Source organism: Onychostruthus taczanowskii, unplaced genomic scaffold (genome assembly GCF_017590055.1).
Source record: "Onychostruthus taczanowskii isolate IOZ18803 unplaced genomic scaffold, ASM1759005v1 scaffold1, whole genome shotgun sequence".
In the NCBI taxonomy this organism is placed as follows: domain Eukaryota; kingdom Metazoa; phylum Chordata; class Aves; order Passeriformes; family Passeridae; genus Onychostruthus; species Onychostruthus taczanowskii.
In genome coordinates, this window is record NW_024496525.1 from 4,845,924 (window position 1) to 4,869,743 (window position 23,820).

The 23,820-nt window shown below is 38.4% G+C and overlaps 1 protein-coding gene across 1 annotated transcript in view; it reads left to right on the plus strand.

The window, feature by feature from the left end:
* The window catches only part of GANC (glucosidase alpha, neutral C), a 24,286-nt gene extending 2,256 nt beyond the window's left edge, over positions 1 to 22,030 (plus strand). The window contains exons 3-24 of the mRNA XM_041420445.1: positions 246 to 354; positions 878 to 1,005; positions 1,540 to 1,722; positions 2,532 to 2,577; positions 3,944 to 4,010; positions 5,416 to 5,512; positions 6,113 to 6,293; positions 7,139 to 7,292; positions 7,678 to 7,913; positions 8,857 to 8,983; positions 9,922 to 10,001; positions 10,873 to 11,016; positions 11,400 to 11,496; positions 11,898 to 11,999; positions 12,495 to 12,738; positions 14,411 to 14,475; positions 14,999 to 15,075; positions 16,269 to 16,343; positions 16,756 to 16,869; positions 17,369 to 17,481; positions 18,960 to 19,063; positions 19,979 to 22,030. Of these exons, the coding sequence (XP_041276379.1) occupies positions 246 to 354; positions 878 to 1,005; positions 1,540 to 1,722; positions 2,532 to 2,577; positions 3,944 to 4,010; positions 5,416 to 5,512; positions 6,113 to 6,293; positions 7,139 to 7,292; positions 7,678 to 7,913; positions 8,857 to 8,983; positions 9,922 to 10,001; positions 10,873 to 11,016; positions 11,400 to 11,496; positions 11,898 to 11,999; positions 12,495 to 12,738; positions 14,411 to 14,475; positions 14,999 to 15,075; positions 16,269 to 16,343; positions 16,756 to 16,869; positions 17,369 to 17,481; positions 18,960 to 19,063; positions 19,979 to 20,088 (2,653 nt within the window). The 3' untranslated portion in view covers positions 20,089 to 22,030. The remainder of the gene's footprint in view (positions 1 to 245; positions 355 to 877; positions 1,006 to 1,539; positions 1,723 to 2,531; positions 2,578 to 3,943; positions 4,011 to 5,415; positions 5,513 to 6,112; positions 6,294 to 7,138; positions 7,293 to 7,677; positions 7,914 to 8,856; positions 8,984 to 9,921; positions 10,002 to 10,872; positions 11,017 to 11,399; positions 11,497 to 11,897; positions 12,000 to 12,494; positions 12,739 to 14,410; positions 14,476 to 14,998; positions 15,076 to 16,268; positions 16,344 to 16,755; positions 16,870 to 17,368; positions 17,482 to 18,959; positions 19,064 to 19,978) is intronic.
* Positions 22,031 to 23,820: the final 1,790 nt, after the last annotated feature.

Genomic DNA, 23,820 nt, shown 5'->3' on the forward strand with positions numbered 1-23,820 from the left:
TTAAAAAACCATATAGGGTGGTGATGGGTAAACCCCTGAACCCCTCTAACATCTCATCCATAAGCCTTTTGGTGTGCTCAGAACTATAGTCCTTCTTTTTCCTCTTGACTTAAATTGCTAATAATTGTGTTTGAAAAAGTTCAATAAAAAACTGTTAAGTGAACATTTCTAACAATATTATGTCCCTCTGTATGATATAAGCTACAAGAGCTGGGGAGACCAAAAATAATTTTCTGTCTTGACAGGCGTCAGAAACTTCTGCGTCCTGGAAAGTCCTTGTATCGAGTGTTGTTGGATTCAGTCACATTAAGTGACGAGAATGTCAAATTCCAAATCATTCATGAGGAGAATAAGGTGAGATACCACAAAGGATAAGGGTGCTTACAGAAAGAGCAGTGAATATTGTCAACACAACTGATAATATTTGCAGGTTTTGAGATTCTTCAGTGATAGATGTTAGAGAGATAATGCAAACAATCAGCCTAAATATGTCCTTACTAATCAGCATTTAACTTTAAAAAAAATTGTCTTTACAAAAAAAGAAGGTTCTGAATAGAACACTTTTTTTCTGAAAAATATTTTTAATTCAGAGTTGTCTCCACTATTTCAAAATAATAAGTTCTTTTTTCTGTAATGGTAGATATCAGATGCTTGAAGATAAAGAGTTCACTTAAAAGGCATTGCTTCTTCAAAGGGGTGAAGTAGAGTTAGCTGGTGTAAATTCAAATGGATGATTAATTTTACTCTCAACAATGCTAAAGAACAATAAATCAGAAAGCAGGCATGTTTCGTTTTTTTTCCAGACAGTAAGTGTTTGGTGATGCTGTGTTAATAATATTTTTTATCCTTACGAGTTGATCTGTTTGTTTGCTCACAGGTTCTTCTACAAGTAGAAATTTATGAAATAGAAGGCAATATTTTCAGGCTTAGAATCGATGAGGCATCTCCTCTCAGAGCAAGATACAAAGTTCCTGATGTTATTATAAAGGAACCTACCACCCAGAGGTAAGTGATGGGTGATTTAAGTGATGATTTAGCACTTCAATATCTTATACAGCTTCCTCCTTTATATTACAGTACAGTTGTCCCTCTACAGTATAAAGTTCCTACAGAAAGACAAAACAAAAATGCATGTGGTTTATTTACTTTCAAAAAATTACGTTAAATACTTAAGAAAGTATTCAAAAAATAGAGAAAGTTTTATCTTACACATAAGAAACCTGAGCCTGTTTGACCCAATCAGAAAATAGCCTGCTTGTTACAATGCAAACCTTTTACCTAAGGCATTACCTGTTAATGTGAAAGGAATGCAAGCTCTAGATAGTTTTCATGGCAGTTCTGTAGCCGCTTGTTGCACTATGCAGTGAACCCTGAGCACAGCATGTATTTCTGGCCTTCTTTGGCTCAACATTAGCCTTGAGGTTTGTGTAATGTATGCAGATATTCTTAGCCCATCTTTTGTATCTATTGTTATTTAGTTACAGCAGATTTCATGTGCTGCTGATTGATATAAAGCTGTTGTTGCTTTTCATTTGTCAGACTGTTCATTTCCCACAAGGAGGCAGGTATTTTGGTACTGTCAAGTGTTAATGAGGAATACAAACTTCGAATCACAGCAAACCCCTTCCAAGTTGAGCTGCAGTCCAAGGGTGAGACTGTTATAAGTGTGAATTCCAATGGTTTGTTGTATTTTGAGCACCTACAACCACCTCCCACTGACAGGTACAGCATTTGTCTATCACGTCATTGTACAAACTGGTAGTGCTGTAGCTGAAAATAAACAATGCAACTGCAATTTCTGAAAGCTCTTATGCACTGAAACATGACTTCTCTTTTACTTTATAAGTACAGTAAATACAAGGGAAAGTTTTAACAAACAAATTCTAGATGAGTTATCTGCAGGCTGCTTTAATCCCTTGCAGCAGCCATGTGCAAAACGCTAACCTAATTTAATGGCCAATTCTGAAAACACTAAAATATCCTGGTACCCCTTGCCTTTCTTGGGAATGAGTGATGGTAGTATGATGAGGTTATTAGTTTCATATTTTTTCTTACTAAATTTACTCTTTAAGTAAGTGTTACTCACTAGAAATCAAGTTTTGTTCAACTTGCAATGTGCCATCTAGTTGCAAGATGTCATAGGTTAATCACACTACAAAGTGCTGGAAGGATGAGAAACAGTGCAGGACATCATGATTAGAAAATAGGCATAGCGAGCATCTCTCTTGTGGAGCATCATTTGAAACATTGAAATCAAGAGCCCTTACCAGGGTGAAAAAGAAGTGAGGATCTTCTGGGCAGGTAAAATGGTGATGCAGATAGAAATAAACATGAAAGGCCAAGAAGTCAACCTAACTCAAGTATTGAGTGAAAGTTATTTTAAGGCATTGAATATTGAAATGATTTCCAAGTTTGCACTAAAAGTCTTACTAATGTTTAAAGGCATGCATGGGGCTAGTGTAAGTTTCTGTTTGAAATCCTTGCTTATGTTAACAATAAACTGATTATTTCTATGTATTTGTTTCCATTAGAAAACCTACAGCACAAAATGAGGGGGCAGCAAGTGATTCCTCTAAGGTAACCCATACTTACTGCAATTCCAGCAGGAATATTTTGTAAAAGAAAATTAAATTACATGTTCATTTTGCCCCATAGTATGTTTACAAATACAGTCGAACCACTTTCAAAAAGGATTTGGTATAACATTTTGAGATATTTTACAAATTCATAGTTGAAGGAAGGTTTATGTGTTTTACCACATAGTAGAAGGCATCAGTCAGGTAGATTTAGCACAAAAATGTTTTTCTATAGCCTTTTTATTACTAATTTATTTCTCTTCTGTTCTCTTATTTGATCTGGAGTAGATGTGTAAAAGGGAGCTTTGTGGTGATATTTGTCATTTTCAAATTCCCTGTTCATGGCAAAGAGAGTTTCAAAAGAACAAGACTTTTTTTATAACAGTCAAAATATATGTCTCCACATACATCCAGGCTTAATACAGAAATAAAATTCTCTCTTAAAATAGACCAGGTCCTGGCAGTGCATAGAGGCACATAGCAGTTTTCCCAGGAGGCTGAGCTATGTCTGGGATATAATTTTAGCCCCCTGCAGAGCAGATGGCTGCTTACTCTGCTATCCTGTTATAACTGGCAGGAGCTGTGCTGCCTTCAGCATACTTATGTTTGAGCTCTGATTTCTGCCAGGGAGAGCACATAGCTGCAAAAGGACATGTCCACTTATTGTGGGATGAATGTAGAAGAGCAAACTAGGGAAGGCACTGCAAGAAGTGTGAATTCTCCAACAATGAATTACAGGACACAAGGAGGTTAAAAGTATCAGTTACAGACACTCCAGAGTGTCTGAAGAGCTTTTTCTGTTGTCTGACCTTTACTATTTGGGGGAGTGGGTTGGTTTCTGTTGGTATGGGGTTTTTTTTTCTGTTTGGTCCTACCCATGCATTATATAAATTTATTCAACGTCAAGGAGAAACACTTTTTTTACAATGCAAATAATCACTCACTGGAACAACCTTCCCAGGGGTGTGGCATAGTCCCAGTCATGGGAGGTTTTCAAGATTTGTTTGGACAGGCTACTAGATAATCTCATCAAGGCTCCCTTTATCATTAAAGGGTGGACCAGCTCATCTTTCGAGGTCCCTTTCAAAATGGGCTATTCTATTATTCTGTGATTCTATCCAAGACCTCAGATATTACTTTTATGCTGTAGCAGACTGCTTGTGTACAACATATACACATCAGTTCTTCAGTGTAAATTCCTGGAGCTGAATCTGATTTGTGTTTTTGATTTATTTATATTAGCCATATGTGGCAAAAAAAAAAAAAAAAACCCCAGTATAAATCTCATGTGAATATATATATTTTTCTTAAAACTACATGATGTGCACAGTTTCATTTGCTAGGCTTAGCTATTTCTATTTGTACAGGAAAAACAAGAGGATCTAGGTCTCTGGCAAGAGAAATTTGGCAGTTTCTTGGACATCAAAGCTCATGGTAAGTCTCAGTCTAGTTCTGAAAACAGCTTTACTGTTTTGTATATACCCATGTTCATTCATATTTCTGTCTGCTTGCTGTTTAGCTGCTTAATGTTTATCAATGTCCTGCTTGCTCCTGCTTTTCTGTTGCCCTAACTTTGTTTTAATCAGAAATCAGTGATGAGTAACAACTTGACAAACACACTGCAAATATTCATTTGATCTCTGTTTAAGAGGGAACACATTAAATGTGACCCATTTCATTGAATGTGACCCATTTCATCAACTCAGTGTATGCCATTTCTGACACAGCATTAACACCATCTGCATTGTCTGACTTCACATGTATATATTGTATACAATATATTATTTCCTTTTTCTTTTCTTTTTTAGTATTAGTACATAACATTGACCTCACCTGTAGTTTATTTTCATGACATATCAGAAATCATGATATCTAAGCATTAATAATTGTCACAAAGAAACTTTTTTGAAGTGTGGACTACCAAAGGGAATACTGAGCAACCTTAAGTGATAAAGAGAAAGGTTACAGACACATGACAGCAGTAGTTCAAATACAACTTAAATTATGAATTACCAAAATATATTATGATCTGCTGTCCATCCCATTGTATTCTATACTAAGTTAGTTAACTTTGTCCATTACCATGCAGACTTCTGTAGCAACCAGCACTACCCAGCAGCTGCAGTAGGAGGAGGAAAGTCTGAAAGCAATTTCTTTTGGTGGCAGAAACTTCCTCAGTTCACAGTCAAGACACAGAGGGCAGGAAGCTGTTGCCCTTGTTGTTCATGCTATTTCTCATGTCTTAGGCCAGCATCATGTTTTTGTGTTTTCTGTGTCAGAGGAATAAAGTCCATATGATCAGATTCTAATCCTGAAACTGCTGCTTGTCAGTCTGCAGGATCTCTGGTTGCCTGCCAAAAGTTGCTCTGGATTCAGTAGTGTGACAGGATGATATCACTGGTAGGGACTCTAGTGCATGCTACTCCCCTGGCTGAGGCTGAAAAGACCAGTGGGAAAGAGACAATTCACATCCTGAAGTCCACTGTTTGCAAAGTTTGGCTTTTAGGTACTGGGATAGAAACAGGAGATAATTTTAAGCAGTTTCACTACTGAATAAAGAAGTGACCCATGATTACATGGATTTGAGATTTTTTTCTGTCAAAGTGATTTATTTTATCTTGTTAAGAAGTTCAAAATCAAAAGAAATACAATAAAATCTGTTTCAAACATAGAACAGAAGCATTAATGAAAGTGAAGTTGAAAGGAAACATGAAAGACTTAAATATTGAAACATTAAAGCCTTTTTTCTTTTGGTTTATCCAGGTAGGTTGCTCTGCTTTATTCCTTTCAGATAAGCCTAAGAACTCTGCATTCTCATAATTTAATATTATTTCCACAGGTCCTACTTCTGTAGGCATGGACTTCTCTTTACATGGATATGACCATGTTTATGGAATACCACAACACACAGAAACACTTCTTCTCAAAAACACCAGGTAAAGGTGTCAAGGCATCAGATTGCTAGTGAATGCAGTGTCCTTTTTTGTTTGTTTTGTAAGAGAGAGCTATAACATTGTATTAATAATTTAGTGCAGACAAGAGCTTGAGATATGTGTATCATATAGTGTATATTGTAGTTTAATATTTTAGTTAGTTGAATTGTAACCCCTATCCATGTGGAGTAAGGCGTTCTGCTTTCCCTAGTGTGCAATTTCATGAATGGCCTTTTTCTGTTCTCTCCCAATTTTCCATGCAGTTTTTTTCTGAATTTCAGGATTGGTCATGTTTCAGCAGAACTCATAAAAGAGCAATTCTGTGGGAGGATGGGAGAGTTCAGAAATAATATTTTAGGATTTAAAGCAAATGCACCGTAGTCTCACTGGCAGCAAAAATCTTTTTTGCTTCAGACAGTGAGAACCAAAGCAAAGAAGCAGTAATCTAGGCAGTCCATATTTCAGCTCTGGATGCTAAACAAAAGACCAGAACACAGAGCACTCACTGAGTATTCACCAGGTTTAGTGAGACAGCAATAGAGTTAAAACTAGCCTAGTGCAAGATGCTTACGTGTAACAAACACATCTGTTTGTTTGTCCTAGTGATGGTGATGCCTACCGTCTTTATAATTTGGATATTTTCGGCCACAAGATACATGACAAAATAGGTATTTATGGTTCAGTACCCCTTCTCTTAGCACACAAGCCTAACAGAACTTCAGGGATCTTCTGGCTGAACTCTTCAGAAACACTGGTGGATATTAGTACAAAGGCAGTAGCTGAGGTGAGAGTTATTCACTTTCCTCAGAATTAAATTACAAAAGAAAACACTTCAGGACAAGCCAATGGGAATATAGCACTATTGGAGATTCATCTTTTGCTCACTAATGAAGAATTGTCAGTCTCTTCCTCCTGTCCTCCCTATTGCTAAATTTGTTGTATTAAACTAAAAGAACAAAGAGATCACTCCTTTCAAGAGCCAAGTTATAGATCTTGTATCTTAACAGGTCTACAGGAGGAAACAGAGAGAAAATACATAGAAAAAATCTACACAGATGGATGTAGAACGCAGAAAAAAGGTGGACAAAAATCTTGACATTCACTTGGATTTGAGAAATTTTTATGAGTGTTTAAATTCTTAGAATTGCCACAGATTTCTGCTTAGCAGGCTCATTCTTTTGTGGAATGTAATTGACCTTGAAGAAACATAAAATGTTCAGGAAAGGAACTCACTCTTGAAACACAAACATATGAATTCTGTTAAAATTGAAACAATGACAAGCAAATCTTGCTTTTCCAGCACTGCATTATGTGGTTAATTTTTTTTTTTAATTTATGATATAGATATTACTCAAAGATCCTACAGAAAATTCACAGTCCTTAATTATAGAAATGCTTTAATATTTTGCCACTCATTACCCATTTTTTCTCATTACCTATTACTCTACTTCGTGTAAGTGGTATGCAAGGGAAAGAATTTGTGAAGGATATATAAGAAACATTCAGTGTGTATTCATAATACCTGCCAGGTATGTGTTAATGAATTTTGTGTGTTTCCCTATTTGCTCCTTCATTGAATAGAAGTTTGATAGAGAGAGATGTTCAGGTTTACCTTGTTTTCCTTCTAAGCACACTCCATCCAGATCTGCTGCAGAGACTGCTAAGCAGAGAGCAGTGCCTCTAACTGATGTTCGGTGGATGTCAGAAAGTGGGATCATTGATGTTTTCCTGCTGATGGGACCCACTGCATTTGATATCTTCAAGCAGTTTGCACAACTGACAGGTAATAACTCACATAATTGGAGTCAGAATGGCACACTTACCCAGGAGATTGTCTGAGGAACATGCTGTACCCAAGGGTGGGTCAATATTTACCTAGCTCATTGTGTGCAGGAGGCCAGTTATTCCCAAACTGCAGTTTGTAGATCAAAGGCTCGTGCTTTGTGAAGACAGGCCTCTGTCCTTGTTTTCCCTAGCATTCACAGCTGGTCAAACTTGCCTCTAATTGAGAAGCCAGCATAATCACTGCTATCTGAAACTGCACCTTTAGATGAAGAGGTGAAACACAGGGGGCTAGAACTGACAGTCACTATCAAGATATGCCACCTTATAATGTGGAAGGATTGAATTTATTAAGAGTTTTGTCTTCATTCATATACTCATTCTAGGCACTCAAGCCTTGCCCCCACTTTTTTCTCTGGGCTACCATCAGTGCAGGTGGAATTATGAAGATGAACAAGATGTCAAGGCAGTGGATGCTGGCTTTGATGCACATGACATTCCTTATGATGTCATATGGCTGGATATAGAGCACACAGATGGCAAGAGGTATTTTACTTGGGACAAAAAGAAATTCCAGAACCCCAGAAAGATGCAAGAACATCTCAGGAAGAAAAAACGCAAGGTAAATAATATTGCGGGAAGAAAGAAAAGATTTCTCTGTACTTCATGTATTGGAAACAGGTGAACTACAACAGAATAAATTAGACTGTGTTGCTATCTGGTGATGCTTCCAGCCTGCAATCTATCTTGTTTAATTCATTTCCTCATACCATTTTATTATTTAGTAGTTTGTTCTGTATCCTGACAATCCAGCTAAATTTGACCCGTGTGAAACTCCATTTTACAGAAGCATCTCAGTGCTGTTATTGATGAACACAGCAGAAAATCTTTCTTAACATGAGCTTTCACCACTGATAGCTTCTGTGGTTCTTTCAGCTTTTCTTTGTGTTTCTGTATTTCTGTTTTTACAGCTAAAATATTTTCCTTGGAATTACTGAGTTGTAGAATTGCTTAATGCTTGATCTTTGCCAAAAGTCAGTGAACAGGGGATTGTTGAAACAGCATTCAAGTTTTATAATCTCTCAATTGGAGCTTAGTACTTTCTCAGCTCTGCAGTAAAGCAGCAGAATGTAACTGCAAAATACAATACCTGTTGCTGTTGTATGATACATGCACTAAAATGAATTTAACTGTCTTAAGTCATATGATATTAAGCAGGCACATGAACACAGAAGTCAGATATTTTCCCATTCACAGAATACAGCAGTGAATTAAACAGAATATTTTTCGGTGTTGGGATACTTGCTTTTATGTGAAACAATGGCTTTTGTAATTTATTTCAGAAGGGTGAGTTCATGCACTCCTTGTAAATTCAGGTCCTGTACATATGTCTAACGCATATGTCTATATTAAAAAAACTGGTATCTGCTTTTTAAAACTAGAGATGCAGCTCTCTTCTTTACCTGAGATGAAGTAATTCTCTGTCTTTTATCAAAAGTGAGCTCTTACTGTTTTATTAAGCATAGCAGATGTTAATTATGTGTTTTATTTTCTTACCCTGGCAGCTTGTGGTCATCATAGATCCTCATATTAAGGTTGATCCCTCATATACCTTGTATGCACAGGCAAAAGAAAAGGGATATTTTGTGAAAGACAGAAATGGGCAAGATTTTGAGGGCATTTGTTGGCCAGGTAAAAAACAGTGTCTTTATATTTTAAGCTGTTCATTTTAAAAATTTTGCAGAATAGTTTAATTGGGATGCATGGAAGCAGAATTGAATTCTTATATTCCTTTCAAATCCTTGCATTTATTGTAAATATTAATACTTATAATAAATATTAAAAATTAATATAATTTATAATAATGGGGGGAGGGTTGATATCATCATGTCCTGATTGCCTCAGCTGTATAGATTGCCTCTGTTATATCTATTGGATCTTCAGCTAGTAGTCCCAGTGCCTAGAACTAAAAGAGTTGGATTTATTGATGAGAGCAGCCATTCCTCTTCTCAGCTTGTCTTGAACACAGAAATGCAGTCTGGTCCATTGCAATGAGCACAGCTTATGTAGGCTGGGTGAAAGTTAGTGAACCTGATCTGGAAGATTTTGATTCAAGAGTAACACAGGGATTTGACATTTTGTGTTTCACTAGAAGATGCCATTGCAGGGAGGCAAAGGAGGTTGTCTCCCTTCTTTAAAGACAGGAAGCCCACAGTCCTGGCAAAGGAATGATTATGGCAAAAATCAATATTACAACTTCTAGTAGCATGGTAGGATGTAGTTCTTGAGCTTCTCAGTGACACTTTTCTGTTTGAGCTCAGAATATTGGTGATGTCTTTCCTTGACTACTTGTTCACATGTGAATGTATTTGAAACTGGTAGCAGACATCCTTAAATGGTGCTGAACTTCAGACCTCCTGAATCTAAGTGTGTTGACCTTCACAACGTGGCAAGGGGTGTACTGAATTCCAAGTCAGCGTGGAACTTGGTCTTGAGCTTTAATTTCAGAAAAAATAGCAACTACATTATTGCTGCCTATGGAAACCATTGTAGCTTTAGGCCATTGTATATAGGTGCAAAGACAATGTTCATAAAATCAGATAAATAATTGGGATCTCCAATATCCACAGGTTCCTCTTGTTACCTGGATTTCACCAATCCGGAAGTGAGAAAATGGTATGCAGATCAATTTGCCTTCAAAACATACAAGGTTTGTATTTATTTGCTCTGATCTATATATCCCAGAAAGCCTGAAAAGGGGGAAGAGAGAAGATACTGTCTAAGAAAGTTGTTGGCCTTTGTAGCTCTATTATTGTGTGTAGGAAAGTACCTTGATAAGCTGAAGTACCACAGAAGGATTTTCTCCATGGACTTATCTACACTGAGCCAATTGGAGCCCATATCCCACCAGTGAACATGCACTCTTAGTTGCAGCAATATAAGGAACAAACTGCAGGCATTTTAAGAATGCGTAATCTAAAACAGCTGCTGCTATTCCAGCCTTTACTACCATGATAGCACACAAGGAGTGATGTGGGAGTGCATTCTCACAGCTTAGTCACTTCCTCCTGACCTTCCTGCCTAGTGCTGAAAGTGTCTGGGTGACCATTGCTGCACACCTCCAGTTCCCCTCACCCTGCTTCAAAGTTCTGGTTTGCAGTAGAGTTGTTGAAATTACTTCTCTCGTAGGCATACATAGTAGACACCTCCCATGCTGCTTTTTGTCTCCGGCTTTCACCTCTGGCCTTCTCTGGTTTTTCCTTATGGCTGTTTTATACTTCTCTTTTCCCTACCTCTTTCCCTCACCAGAAAGCAGGGATAGTGAGTGCTTACTGAGTCTTGTGAGAATTGCAAAGATCCAGTGGGTTTGCAGGCTGCTACCCTGACTAGAAGGGCCTGTACGAGGGATGAGATGAATGACTGGGGGCTTTCAAGTGACCAGAGAAGTGTAATTACCAAGTCTTGCTTTTGTGCTGCTGTTTCTACTCATACTCCAGACTGGTCTGACACCCACTTGAGATAAACACTTCAAAATCACATGACTGACTCTGTCATGACCTAATTGAAGCCCTGTGTCACAGGCATCCACTAATATCCTTTTTGTATGGAATGATATGAATGAGCCTTCAGTCTTCAAGGAGGCAGAACTAACAATGCAGAAAGATGCAGTGCACTACAACAACTGGGAGCATCGGGAAGTACACAACCTCTACGGATTCTACCAGGTAGAGTGTGTGGAGACACAAACAGCAGTTATTATCAAGGAGTATGTGTGATGTGGTACTTCACATAGTAGGGGGTATTCTGTAACCTTCATCAAGGCCTGAAACTCTGCTGGATATTGCAGTATTTGAAATAAACTGAGATTGGTCACAAGAAAATGTGACATCATCTGTGCCTTACTACTATAGTAATGTAAATTATGTTTGCTGTGACTATTGAATCTTTTTGTTCACGTATATTCTAGTAAGAACATGTTATTTAATAATAGGTATTATTTCTGGGTACAGAACTTAGTTTTTCTGCCTTAGAAGGGCTAAAAAGACAGTGTAGAAATTACCCTAATTAAAGAGTTTGTCTTCCTGACTTTTCTATTCATGATTTTCAGCAAATGGCAACTGCAGAAGGACTCATCAGACGTTCTTCAGGAAAAGAGAGACCATTTGTCCTCACACGATCTTTCTTTGCTGGATCACAGAAGTATGGTTAGTAAGGACTAGCTGGATGCCTTCCTTACTGCTTTATTCTCTTAAGTTTGATGGATAGTAGTGTAGAGAGGACAGAAACTCTCTGTCAGAAGACAGAAACAGTCTTAGAAATACTGATGTGGTAAACTCATAAGAGTGCAAGTGATTAAAAAAATCAGGAGAGGATGGAAATGTGTGTATGAGTCAAAGGTAGATCAGCAGTCTGTGTCCTGTGATAAATCAATACCTGTTTTTATTGCCTATATCAGGAGCACACATGTATAAAGAAAAAAAAAGGTGCAATGTACAGGAATTCCAAAGTAGTTAATGATTATTCTTGTCTCTTTTCCTTAACTGCAAGCATAAACTGAGATATACATTCAGTTTTTCTGCATAATCCTGAAATTGGGTATTTCCAGGGGCAGTGTGGACTGGAGACAACACGGCAGAGTGGAGTTACTTGAAAATATCCATTCCAATGCTTCTTACCATCAACATGGCAGGGATTTCCTTCTGTGGAGGTAATGTGTTTCTCACTGTGCGTAAATGGTGCCACCAAGCTTGTATTCCCAAGGTAGACTTCAACACAGACGGTGGAAAGCTCAACAGCCCTCTGCATTTCCAGGTGGTTTTGCAGATTAGTCTGGTTTCAGAAGCCTGAAACCTGGCTCTCATCATCATGTCTCCACTAACTTTTGTGCAGTGTTTGTGTCCCATCTGAAGCAGCAGTCCACAGGTAGTGTTTTGTTCACAGCATCGCTGACAGTGCTCTGTCCCTGGGAAAATCACTCACTTAGCCTTCAAAACCTCTCTTGATTTATTTTTTTTTTTCAAAGCATAACTTGTTGCACCAGTTTTTTACTCTTATTTGGACAAGCAGCTGCCTAACAGCAGAACAGTGAACAAACTGTGAAATGCATGGATTTATACACTTGGAATGTTTGTTAGAGGAGAGCGTCAGATTTCCAGAGCAATCTCCAAAACTGTGTATTTTTATTTGTCTGCGCAATATCTAGCTGATGTGGGAGGGTTTATTGGAGATCCAGAGCCAGAGTTACTTGTTCGCTGGTATCAGGCGGGAGCCTACCAGCCCTTCTTCAGAGGTCACTCTAACATGGAGAGCAAACGGCGCGAACCGTGGCTCTTTGGGGAGAAGAACACCCAGATCATCAGGAGAGCCATTAGAGAGCGCTACGTCCTCCTGCCCTACTTATACACTCTGTTCTATCGGGCACACACGGCGGCTGAACCCGTCATGAGGTAAGAGCATGAGCCAGGAGGCCTCGAGGGTATCTGAAGAAGCTTACTTGGAGAAGGGAGGTTAAATTACCACCTCTTAGTTTTGTAGTTAGTTATTTGACTTTTAAAAGGGAGAAAAACATACAAAAGTTCTGATAGTGAATTCTCTTTTCATGCACTCTGCGAGCTTTGTTAGGGCTCTCAGTTTTTTCCCAAATGACACCTGGAACACACTAATTCAATAAACACATTGCAGTCTTTGAACTTTTTAGAGTAGTCTGGGCTTCAAACTTTTCATCATGATAAAGACCATCACATAGTAGTCCAACCAGTACATAAAACAGTGCTTAATGGACTGTGAACTTGTTGACCTAGCAATGTAAATGCCATTTTGCCTCTCATAAGAATATTTGTTACTGCTTAACTGTTACTGTTATAAAATCTTATTTCATATTAATAGTTTTATCATTTTTTTCCTGCAGTATTGCTTATAATGTTTCTCTTAGTAGAGAATTTAATAATCTAGAACATAAATGAAATTGTACTTGTTCTGTTGCTCTCTAACTTCTTTAAAATGTACCTCTATGGAACTGAATGCAGCATTTCTTTCAGGAAGAGATTAATGTCATTAATCTCCCTGGTATAGATTATAATCTGTGTGTTTGCAGTTGCTCTAGAACTCTTCTTTTGCTCACATTTACCTTTATATTTTGTTATGCAGATGCATATCATAAGTTTTAGAAATATATAGGTCTTTTTGACAAGGGTTGAGTGGTTTGAGTTTTGAAGATAATTTGCATTACAGACATAGTAGTGCGAGTGTCTGCACGTATGTAGGTGTAAATGCACCTGTTTTATGCACTGACAGAGACAGTGGGTTTCTGTCTTTCTTGAAATGAAGCTTTTGTTGGCAGGTGAGCTGCCCGCAGTATTAAATCACACTTCCGTTGTGCTAAATTTGCTGCAGTAGGTACAGAATTAGAGAGGAACTGTGTTTTTCTCACTGAAACAAGCAGAATGGAAAGTGTGTTTCATTAGCAAGCACACGAGCAGCAGGACTGCAGTGAACCAATGGATGCCTGTGAGTGAGCAGGTGAGCCAGGCTTTTGTGTAAAGAAACCCAGACCCTGTCTCTTAACAAGCTATTGTTGTCATAATCTCTCAGACTTTAAATATACAACTCATGTTCCATAACCAGATGGTTATTACTCTACTCTTTTTTGAGAAAGACTGAAAATGAGCTTGTGGTGCAGGTTTTTCAGGTGTGGCCAGGGCAAGACTTTCTATAAAAGCGGCAGGGAGCTGTTGAGAACAGGAAGGACTGTGTTGCAGGGACTAGCCCATCAGGGGCCATCATGGGACACAAAGGCTCATTCATCTCTCCTTTGCTGGAAGGAAGGCATATGTAGTGCAAGGTTGAAGGAAGAAGGCAGGAGGGAAGAAATCAATGCCACAGATGAAAAATAGGTATACTGGAGTGTCTTAACCCATGATGTACTGGGGACTCTCATCAGGGGCAAAGGGGCACTTTGAGTCACTGACACAAAAGAGAACCTTGCCCTATCTTCAGTTCTTGATAACTGTGCCTTGTAAAGAGAGGGAGAAAATGGAGCCTGAAAATCTCAGAAAGACTTGAACAGGTTGATTGGAAAAGAAAAATGTAACTGAATTCTATTATCCTTCTTTTCTACAGGTCTCTCTGGATAGAGTTTCCAGGGAAAATTGAAACTTTTGATGTGGAAAATGAGTACATGCTGGGTAAGCAGGTGTCTTATTCCCTGCAATTTGAGTTAAATATTTTTGAGGTGTTGCATGACAAAAAGAAAATATAAAAACACTGCCCAAGACTTAAAAAATGATAATTGAATATAGAACTTGAGACCTCTTTAAGGGACCTACTTTTAACAGCACTTTGAAAACAGAGGACATTAGAGGTGCAAAAACTCAGTTGTATCTCACTAGTCACTTTGAAAAACCATGATCGGTTTTGACCTGAAACACCAAGTTCATTGGAGCAGCTAAGATCACAGTCTGCTTCAATAATGGCAGTAGTAAGCAAACATGATTGGTTTTTACTGTGGTATGGCTGGCTGCTGAAGTCAGTCAGCCATCAGCCCACTACACAAGCCTTTTTCTTCAGTAGAAAGTGAACCTCAGCATATGGCATGCCCAAGCAAGCTCCTGGAATGGCTGTGGGAGGCTGACAACCCCAGAGCACACAGATTCCGCTCTGGGGAGATGCAGCCTTGAGGACCATAGCAGTGTTCATGTTTTTCTGCAGGAAATGCTTTGTTGGTGCATCCAGTCACAGAGAAAGAGGCCAAGACAGTGACAGTTCTGTTTCCAGGGTCAGAGGAGGTAAGGATGTATATGAATTGCTCAACTGTTCAGCTCAAATAAATATTTTAAGCAGAAACCTTCCAGCTCCCATCTAATAACTGCTGAGCACTACTGGCAAGTGGCAAGTCTTGGCTGGCCATGCTGTACCACTCTGAGCCCTTCCTTCCATCTTGATTCCTTGCTTGCTTGGCTCACAGTTAATTTGCTTTCTTGCTTTTCCATGAGCTGCTGCACAAATTTCAAGTCACCTACAGTTTAAATCTCCCTTCAAAGCTTGCTCATAAATCACCATGAAACAGCTTCCCTACACTGTCAATTTCCTTTTTACATGTATTTCTCTTTGGGTTAAACTTCTCATTTTATGTAGAAAAAAAGAAGAAAGGTCAAAAGGAAATCAGAGGGAAACTGTGGTGAGGGAGATTTTAACAAGACAAGCCTCAGTAGCCTGGGACATGTATAGCAAAGACTGACTCACACAGAGAGCAGTTCCTCTCTGAAGTAAAAGTATTTATCCACAGGGTGGCAAAGTGGCTCACACCTACAAAGAGCATTTGGCTACAGCAGCAGTGAAGAGAAGGAAGGGAAATTATTTGAGGAAAATAGTTGCTAAAGGAAAGCCTGAGACTCTAGAGAGTAAGCAGCAAAAGGGAGTGTATGAGACCATGCAGAGCCTTGTGACTCCACTAATGCACCTGAGAACAGTTAGAATTCTTCTCAGTTTAACGAGAAAAACAGACTAGGCTCTCCAGACAAGTTAAGGAAAATACTTTTATCAAGATCTCTGTGGCAATTGAGTGCTTGGCATACTTAAAGTAGTTAAACCTGCTGCCAAGTGTGGTGCATGGGAGAGTCATATTCAGCTCTCTTTTGTTACCTGTTATTAGCAACTTTGTTGTCAATTTTCACTTCAATATAAATATGCTTTTTCAAGAATTATATTTTAAAAATATTTTAAAGCGTTTCATTATTGTGCACTTCCAGATGCTTTAAGACATAAAAGACATTATGCAAAAGGTCAGATTATTTTTGTGCTTCATAAATTACAATTTATTCTTTTCATCCAGAAGATCATTTAATTTAAAAAGTAAATGCTTTTTCTTGCCTATCAAATAGGTTGTTAGGAATACTGACAAGTTAAGGAAAGTAACTGCATCTACAGAGGGAACAGATTTTGGCATGTGTCATGCTCATTCCTATTTTGTTTTTTCTAGATTTGGTATGATTTCAGAAAATTTAACCTAATGGAAGATGCAGGCACAGTGAAGATCCCAGTAACACTGGAGAATGTATGTTTTGTTTTAAAGTGCTACTTTCATGGAGCAGAAAAAAACCCCAAGCTTTTGTTTGGTTTTGTCAATATTCAGAATCAGAAAAGTTACAGTTCAATTTCCTTCTAGAAATGTAATCTAAAATAGCTTTTGTATAAAACTACCATCTCCTCTGTTGTTAGATTAAACCCTACTGTGCCCTGGTGGTAAAGTGAGGTGATATAAGGGTTACTTTTCCAAGCAAAATTATTTTGCTTCTATACATACAGAAATTTAATATTATGACCATTGTTAGTTGAATGATTTTCTTCACATATCTGTGGTAAAAGTTCATTTCTAAGTTGAGCAAACTTCTGTTATCTCTGATCCTCATTAAAATTCCATTATCCAAGTACAGGAACCTTGCTGCCCTGGCTTTGTGTTTTTGCAGATTCCTGTATTCCAGCGGGGGGGCACTGTGATACCTCTGAAGACCGCAGCTGGAAAATCCACTGAATGGATGATAGATATTTCTTATGAACTCCACGTGGCCTTAGATGCAGAGGTACTCTGGGATAGCATTCCCTTTTTACAAAGATGTCTTCTACTCCGTCTGACCTTTTAGGCCCTTGCTGCTTGTTTGATCAGCACAATGGCATCTACATTTGAGTGTCCAGTGGCTCTTCTCCAATTGTGCTGTTTGAGGAGAGTCAAACCTCTCCCCAGCTGTCCCCTCTAAGCATGACTGTCTGAGCACAGCAGAGCCAGAATATTTTTCTGACTTTTTTCAGCCCTTGTCTAGTCCCTTAGAGGGAGGAGCAGAGAATGAACAGGCCACAAACTTCCTTTTGGACACAGAGAGGGATCTTCCTACAACTGTCTTTGCTAATGAAGAGGTGACACATGGCACCTGCATCAATTTACAAAACCAGGATGTCCAGCACTCTCAGAGCTGGATTGCTTGAGCCTTCCAGGGATACAAGCTGCTAAAGAAAAATAAACACACGCCTTCAATATGAAGCATATAAGCTGCTGTTAATTTGTGCTCTGTCTGTGTTTCACAGGCCTGTGCCACAGGTGAGCTCTACGTAGATGATGGGCATTCATTTCAATATCTCCACAAGAAGCAGTTCCTGTATCGGAAATTCACTTTCCACAAGAACATTCTCTCTTCCAGGTAACAGCAACTGGGGACAAAAGCCACCAACACACTGTCACTGGAAATGCCTGTTCTAGTTCAAATATAGCAATATTAGTCTCATCTATTGCTTAGTGAAGTCCGAGAGTGTGCACAATCTGTCATAAAACTGCAGAGGTAAACAGTGTCCTACATAAGTCTTAAGGCAGTAACACATGAAATACTGAGCTGTCTCTTATTGTTTCAGTCTAGTCAAACTCAAGATTCTGCAGTTTGTCACAAATATAAAGTCAGTCATTAGAAAGAGTACAACCTATCTGAGAGACAAAACAGATAAATCAGGAAATTTGCAAGTATGCAACACCTGGAGTGTTTATATTTTCTAAGATTTGTTTTCCAACATAATCTTTGCTGAGAGGGTGGTCAGTCACTGGACCATGTTCCCCAGGGAAGTGGTCAAGGCATCAAGCTTTCCTAGTTCAAAGCACATATGGAGGATGATCTGAGCCACATGGTTTAGGTTTAGGTAGTCCTGCAAGGAGCAGAGAGTTGGCTTGCTTCTTATGTGTCACTTCCAACCTGAGATATTCAGTGCTTCTGTCTGTGAACCAAAACCACACCACTGCAGTCTCCCAAAGTAATCAACAAATTCACCATATATATTAGCATGAAGAAAAACACTTGAAGGGAGGCACAAGGGGATACCACCTGCAGAGGCTCAGTGACAAAACCTAAAAGCCAAAGAGATGCCAAATGTGTCACTATAACACTTTTACTGTTGAGGTATATTGCACAGAGGGCTGTGTAGTGCATAAATGGTGATTCTACAGATGTTTTTTAGTCCTTCAAGCTTCAAAAATATGCAGGAGTTGATCCTAAAGCTACAAAATTTAACACAGAGCAAAATGAGTTTACCTTGTATAATATGGTTAAAAATGTACTTCAAATCTCTTTATCTGAAATCTGAAAAACTTAAAAATTCAGGAGGGGAAAGAAAAATGTTGCTAAATTGCTAGCAAATCTAGAAGTTGGAAAAAAAGTAATTTTGATATTAATAACATCCTGTTCATTAAAAAAGAGGTACACTTTGATTTGATTTGAGGTTTTTTAGAGCTTTTTAATAAAAATTGAATTAGTTACAAAATGAAACATAATTTTGTCTCAGATTGAAATATCCTACTTGAAAAAATGTTAAAATTAGCTTTACATTTATATTTAGGAGTTTTAACTACTGTTTTCTGAAAATCCAAAACTTCTCTGGTTCTCAAAGCTGTGCTGTTTGCCATAAAATAGCTTCTCAAACTGTTTTTCTTCTGACTGTGAAATCTGATATGCAGTGAACAAATCAGCTGACAATGGGAAAAAATTTTGCTTGTTTCTAAGAGAAAGGTAAATAGAGGAAAGGAAACCAGTATAGGGAGCTTTCAGGATGAGAATGAAGTAATAATAGTTGTGTGGTACTGAACTTACACTGATGAAAAGAAATTGATGTATATGAAATTATTTTCTTCTTTCAGCTGCATAGATGAAAGTGGACAATACCACACTACATGTGTAGTTGAACGGGTGATAATTCTGGGATTTGGAAAGCAACCCACTTCTGTGACAGCCAGTGCCAAGGGTAATGAATTGACTTCTATTTTACTACCATTTTTTAAAATTCTGTTGCTCTGCTGCCATTCACTAGAGGTGTCAAACTGACAGGTCTGCAAAGGAAGTGTTACAGCATAGGAAGCCTCTTTGTTTAGCTTTCTTTGCTACTTTTTTATATCAAGGACAGAATTTAGTGAAAGGAACCAGCAGCTATTCACCACTAATACTACATGCAGAACTGGAGAATACTGACTTGGAAAGATGATAAATACATCAGTAGATGTGGTTTGGAATGAACACATTCAGACAACATTGTCCTGCACAGAACATGAGCAAAGATGGCACTTCAAATGAAAGCCCATTTGCTCAGGTCTGTCAGCTTGCCTAGTGGAACAGGTTTCCTGTTCCTAGTAGACAGGAACAGGAAACCTGCAGACAAACCCAGATATACTCTTTTGTTTCCATGCTCACCCAAAAGCTCTGGAGTTCCTGACTATATGGAGATCTCTAGAAGTTATGAGGTATCCCATAAGGATAGGCAGTAGCATCTACAGGAAGGGCTCACAATTTCTGGTTGCTTTCCAAGCATGTCCTTTCACTTTGAGAGTCATGGGGGAATGGACTTTCTGCCTCCACCTGTCAAGGGTGCTTGGAAGAACACCTGTGCAGAAACCAGGGTGATTTTTTTCAGAAATATTCTTGAGTAGTACCATAGTTTGATGTACCATAGTTTGAAAGATCAGAAAAAAATAAATAGTTGCTTTCTTATTCCACTGCATTCTTATATATGTGCTGGGAAGATTTGACTTTTACTTGTTTTTTAATCAATCCTTTCCATCAGTGGCAGGGACAGTCAGAACTAAAAACTGTAGAGAGTCACATGTAGCTGTGTTTCAGAATTATTCTTCTTTAATTAAATAGAAAACTCTTTTGTCCTGTTCAGATGGGAAAAAAAAAGAAGTGGTTTTCACATATGATACGAAGACCTCTGTACTGACACTGGAAAACTTAGCCCTGAGTGTTGATGCTGACTGGGAGATCTATATCAGCTGAAAGAAGACACAGCTTCTTCAGAGAAACTGTCCATTGAGAGGCTAAGGAGAAATAAACTGGGAGGACTTCAGATATTCACTTGAATCCAATTATATCTACAAACATATTTTCCACCAACATATCCAAACTAACATTTCTTACAATTTTGCTTTTAAAGCACTAATTTGGACTTAGATAACTTTTCTGTTCAGCAAAAATAATAGCACTAGGATTGTATCTTTGGGGAAATAAGCTAAATACTGTTTGCATTAGGCTAGCTTCAGTTAGTCATTAAGCTTCAGTTCTGCCTTCACTTGCTATAAAAAGTTATGAGTTCACGGGGTGAGATTGTGGCTTGTTGGCATAGGCCTTAATGTAAGTATTTGAAAATCACACTGTTCAGAGGCTGGAGCACTTGAGGAGATCTGGGCCAGTACAACAAGCAGCATCAGCAGATATGACAGACACAGAGGTTATCACCAGAGTTCTGCCTGCCAGCTGTCTTCTGAAAACAAACACAGAAGGAGCCACCCAGTGTGATCACAGACACTTCTGCTTCCCAGTCCTTATGGCAATGCAAAATTAGCTGGTCTGCACAGGAAAGTAAACAGCAGGCTGGCCAAACAGCTCAGGCACTGGAGGTGAGGGTTGGGTAGCTTGTGCCAGTCAGTTGTGCAATAGTAGGAGACAGAAATGTGGTGGTGCAGGAGGCTTCCTAACAGCCAGCTTTTAAACTTGGATTTCAAAAAGGCACAGGTCCTCCACTGGTGTAAGATAGCAGCTATACTCACACAAAAACATTTTCCATGTTACTGCTCCCCTCCATGTGCAAGTACTACTTTAAAAAGAAGTTTTCTGTTAGGAGAGAAGTGGCATTGATGATTGAATATCATTGATTAAAGCCAGCCCAGTGAAGGAGCTATGCTTTTCCACATCTTGCAAGTCCTGCCAAGTTTTGGCTTCCTTTAGAAAAGTTTTAGTCATGTCACTTTTTAGTATCTGGCTGAGATTTGAGCTAGGCATTTATGAAGCAGAATTTAATTTTAATGGGATTAATTCTGCATTCAGGCATCACACTTTTTGTTACAATTCAGCCTAATCTTCCCTTGCCTTCTTTTCCCACTATCTCTGCAAACAGAACTGGTGTTTTGATGCTTGCTTTGCTTGCAAAACAGAGATATCTTGAGTCCCACATCCATTACATCCTGCCTATTCCCTCAGGCTTTTCCATCTTAGGCATCTCTTTTCACAGGCTGCCATTGCTCCACAGGGTTTGTTTACCCTTTCCATTTGCTGAACTTGTCAGCCATATTATTTTGAAACCAGTTCTGCTTTGAGACAAACCTGAACATGCCATCAGTTGGGTTTCTGGTTTTTCTGGAATTCTAGTTCATTTAATTCCTTTTAGTAAGATAAGGATGCATTTTCTGAAAACATCAGTAAATTAACTCATAGGAAACAGAGAAGGATGGTCACCATTTTTGCCAGCTAAAGGTAACATAACATTAGTAATCCCCCTGTCATTCCCACCTGCTTCTGTTTGTCCTCTGCAGGGCAGATTTCTGAGAACAGCAAGCATGAGAGCAAACTGCGAGTGCTTTTGACTACTCAAGTGTAGTTTGCACCAGACCCTTCTTTTCTATCCTGCAGAGCTATTTGTCAGCACCTTCCAGGAGACTGTGTGAGCTTCTACTCCAGGAACTGGCAGCATAAATACGGTTATGCTTAATGCAAATGTGTTAATCCAGGTAGAACAACAGCAAACAGATCTTTTGCATCTGTGAAAAGAGACAGACCCTATTTTTCTACCCACTTCTAAGCTTTGATTGATGATTTCTTACTATGTTTAAGCATAGCAGTGCTTCTGACAAGATATAATTATTGTCCTGGGTAATTTAATAAAATATTTTAACTGCTGTTTCTCAAATTGGAAAGTGAAATAAAGTAATAATGAAGAAAGTTACATGCCTTTCTCCTTCTGATGTTCTTTCTAGTGCTAAGAATCACTAGTGAGTATTCTTCCAAGGGTACCAGGTTAATCTGAATTACTTGCCTTTATTCTCTGGCCCTTAATAAGATATCTGCACCATATTAAGTACTCATGGGTCAGATTTTCAGTGGTATGAAGTTCCTAATGTCTATGGATTTCAGTAGCAATTACTTGCTGAAAATATTAGCAGTTAGGTCTTTAGATCTGATAAATTTCAAAAAATATGATTTACATTGCTGTTTGTAGTAACTCGCATATTTATGCCATAAATGAAGAAATAAATTTTTAGTATATCTTGTTAAAAGAAATAATTTAGTTCAATTAGTGAAAACAACTGGAGAGAAAACTCCATACAAATTAAATAGCAATATTAACATTTTAGATTAATTCACTAAAGATTAGTTCATTGTTGCTGTTGAACCGGTCAGCTAGCAGTAAATTCCATCACATACAGGATTTAATTCCTGAGTATTTGTTTTGCTGTTAGTATTAGACAGCACATCCATTCTCCTCTATGGAAAATTGTGTTTATTTAAAGACACCATTTGTCTTTTACTAGCAGCTCCTGTAAAAAAGACCAAAACACTACGTAACAAACCCATCTGTCCAGTAAGAAGTAAGAAAAGGAGAAATTTATTTTAAACAGGTGTAACTCCTGAACATGCCTAAAGAGCAACATTGGTGTGGAAGTGACAAGTGCATGTCCACCTGCCATTCCATATGCAGGCACTGGCTGATCTGTTAGCTCTAGCAGTAGCAGTAGGTCATACCCTGGCACTTGCTGACAATCCCAATTAAAAAAAAAAAAAAAAAGCAAACCCACTGCTAATCAATCACATGACCCTCCCCAGCAGCCCACAAGAATTTCTCAAATGTCATACCCCTACAATTCTTCTAGAAACAGAGCTCTGTATATAAGAGATGTACTGGGCAGGAAGGGAGAATAGGGAAGAAAAAACATAGGCACAGGCTGCAAAATGAGCACTTTGCTGAGCTGTTCAGTGAAAGGCCCTTGAGTCTCACAATTTGCCTATCTTGCAAAAAGTGACATGTGGCTCTGCCAAGCTGTCCTGCAATGTAGTGTCAAGTATGAGACCTGCAATCCTTGCATCTAAATGTAAGGAGGAAGTCATCAATTCTGCATCTGAAAAACCTACCCTAAAGCAATTGCATTCCTATTTTCACAAATGCTTGAATCTGTCTTTTTCAATTGCCCTGTTGGTGCAAGAGGTCTTACATTCATGATAAAAAGAAAAGGATTTAGGCCACCTAAATGTCCTAAAAGACTGATGATTAATATTCCTAGAGGTTAGTCAAGCTTGCCAACTATATATTACCTTCTTTAAAAGTTTCTCCAGGGGAGTTTTCTTTAATGAGCTGTAGAGTTTGTCCACTCTACTGTTGATTTTAAATGTGTAAACTGAGCAAATGGCTGAGGAAAAAAACCCATCAGTGTTTTGGAAAATGCCATAGCCCTAGGCCAGAAGGTCAGCAATGTATATGTGAGCCAGAAATGAGTTCATTAGGCAAAAAAAAAAACCTGATGTTAACCTGTGATCGAAGACTTCCCAATAAAGAAAAATCAAGGTATTACGGTGCTTTTCTTGACATATAAATATTGTCACCTTTTAAAGAACAGGGTTACAGAGAAAAGCAATATGTGTTTAGATTTTTGCTCACAGAGGCTGTGAATTTATCTCTTATCCCACTGTTGTGTGAAAAATACATGTGTAGAGTCAGATGTTTCCTTTAACTTTGGCATA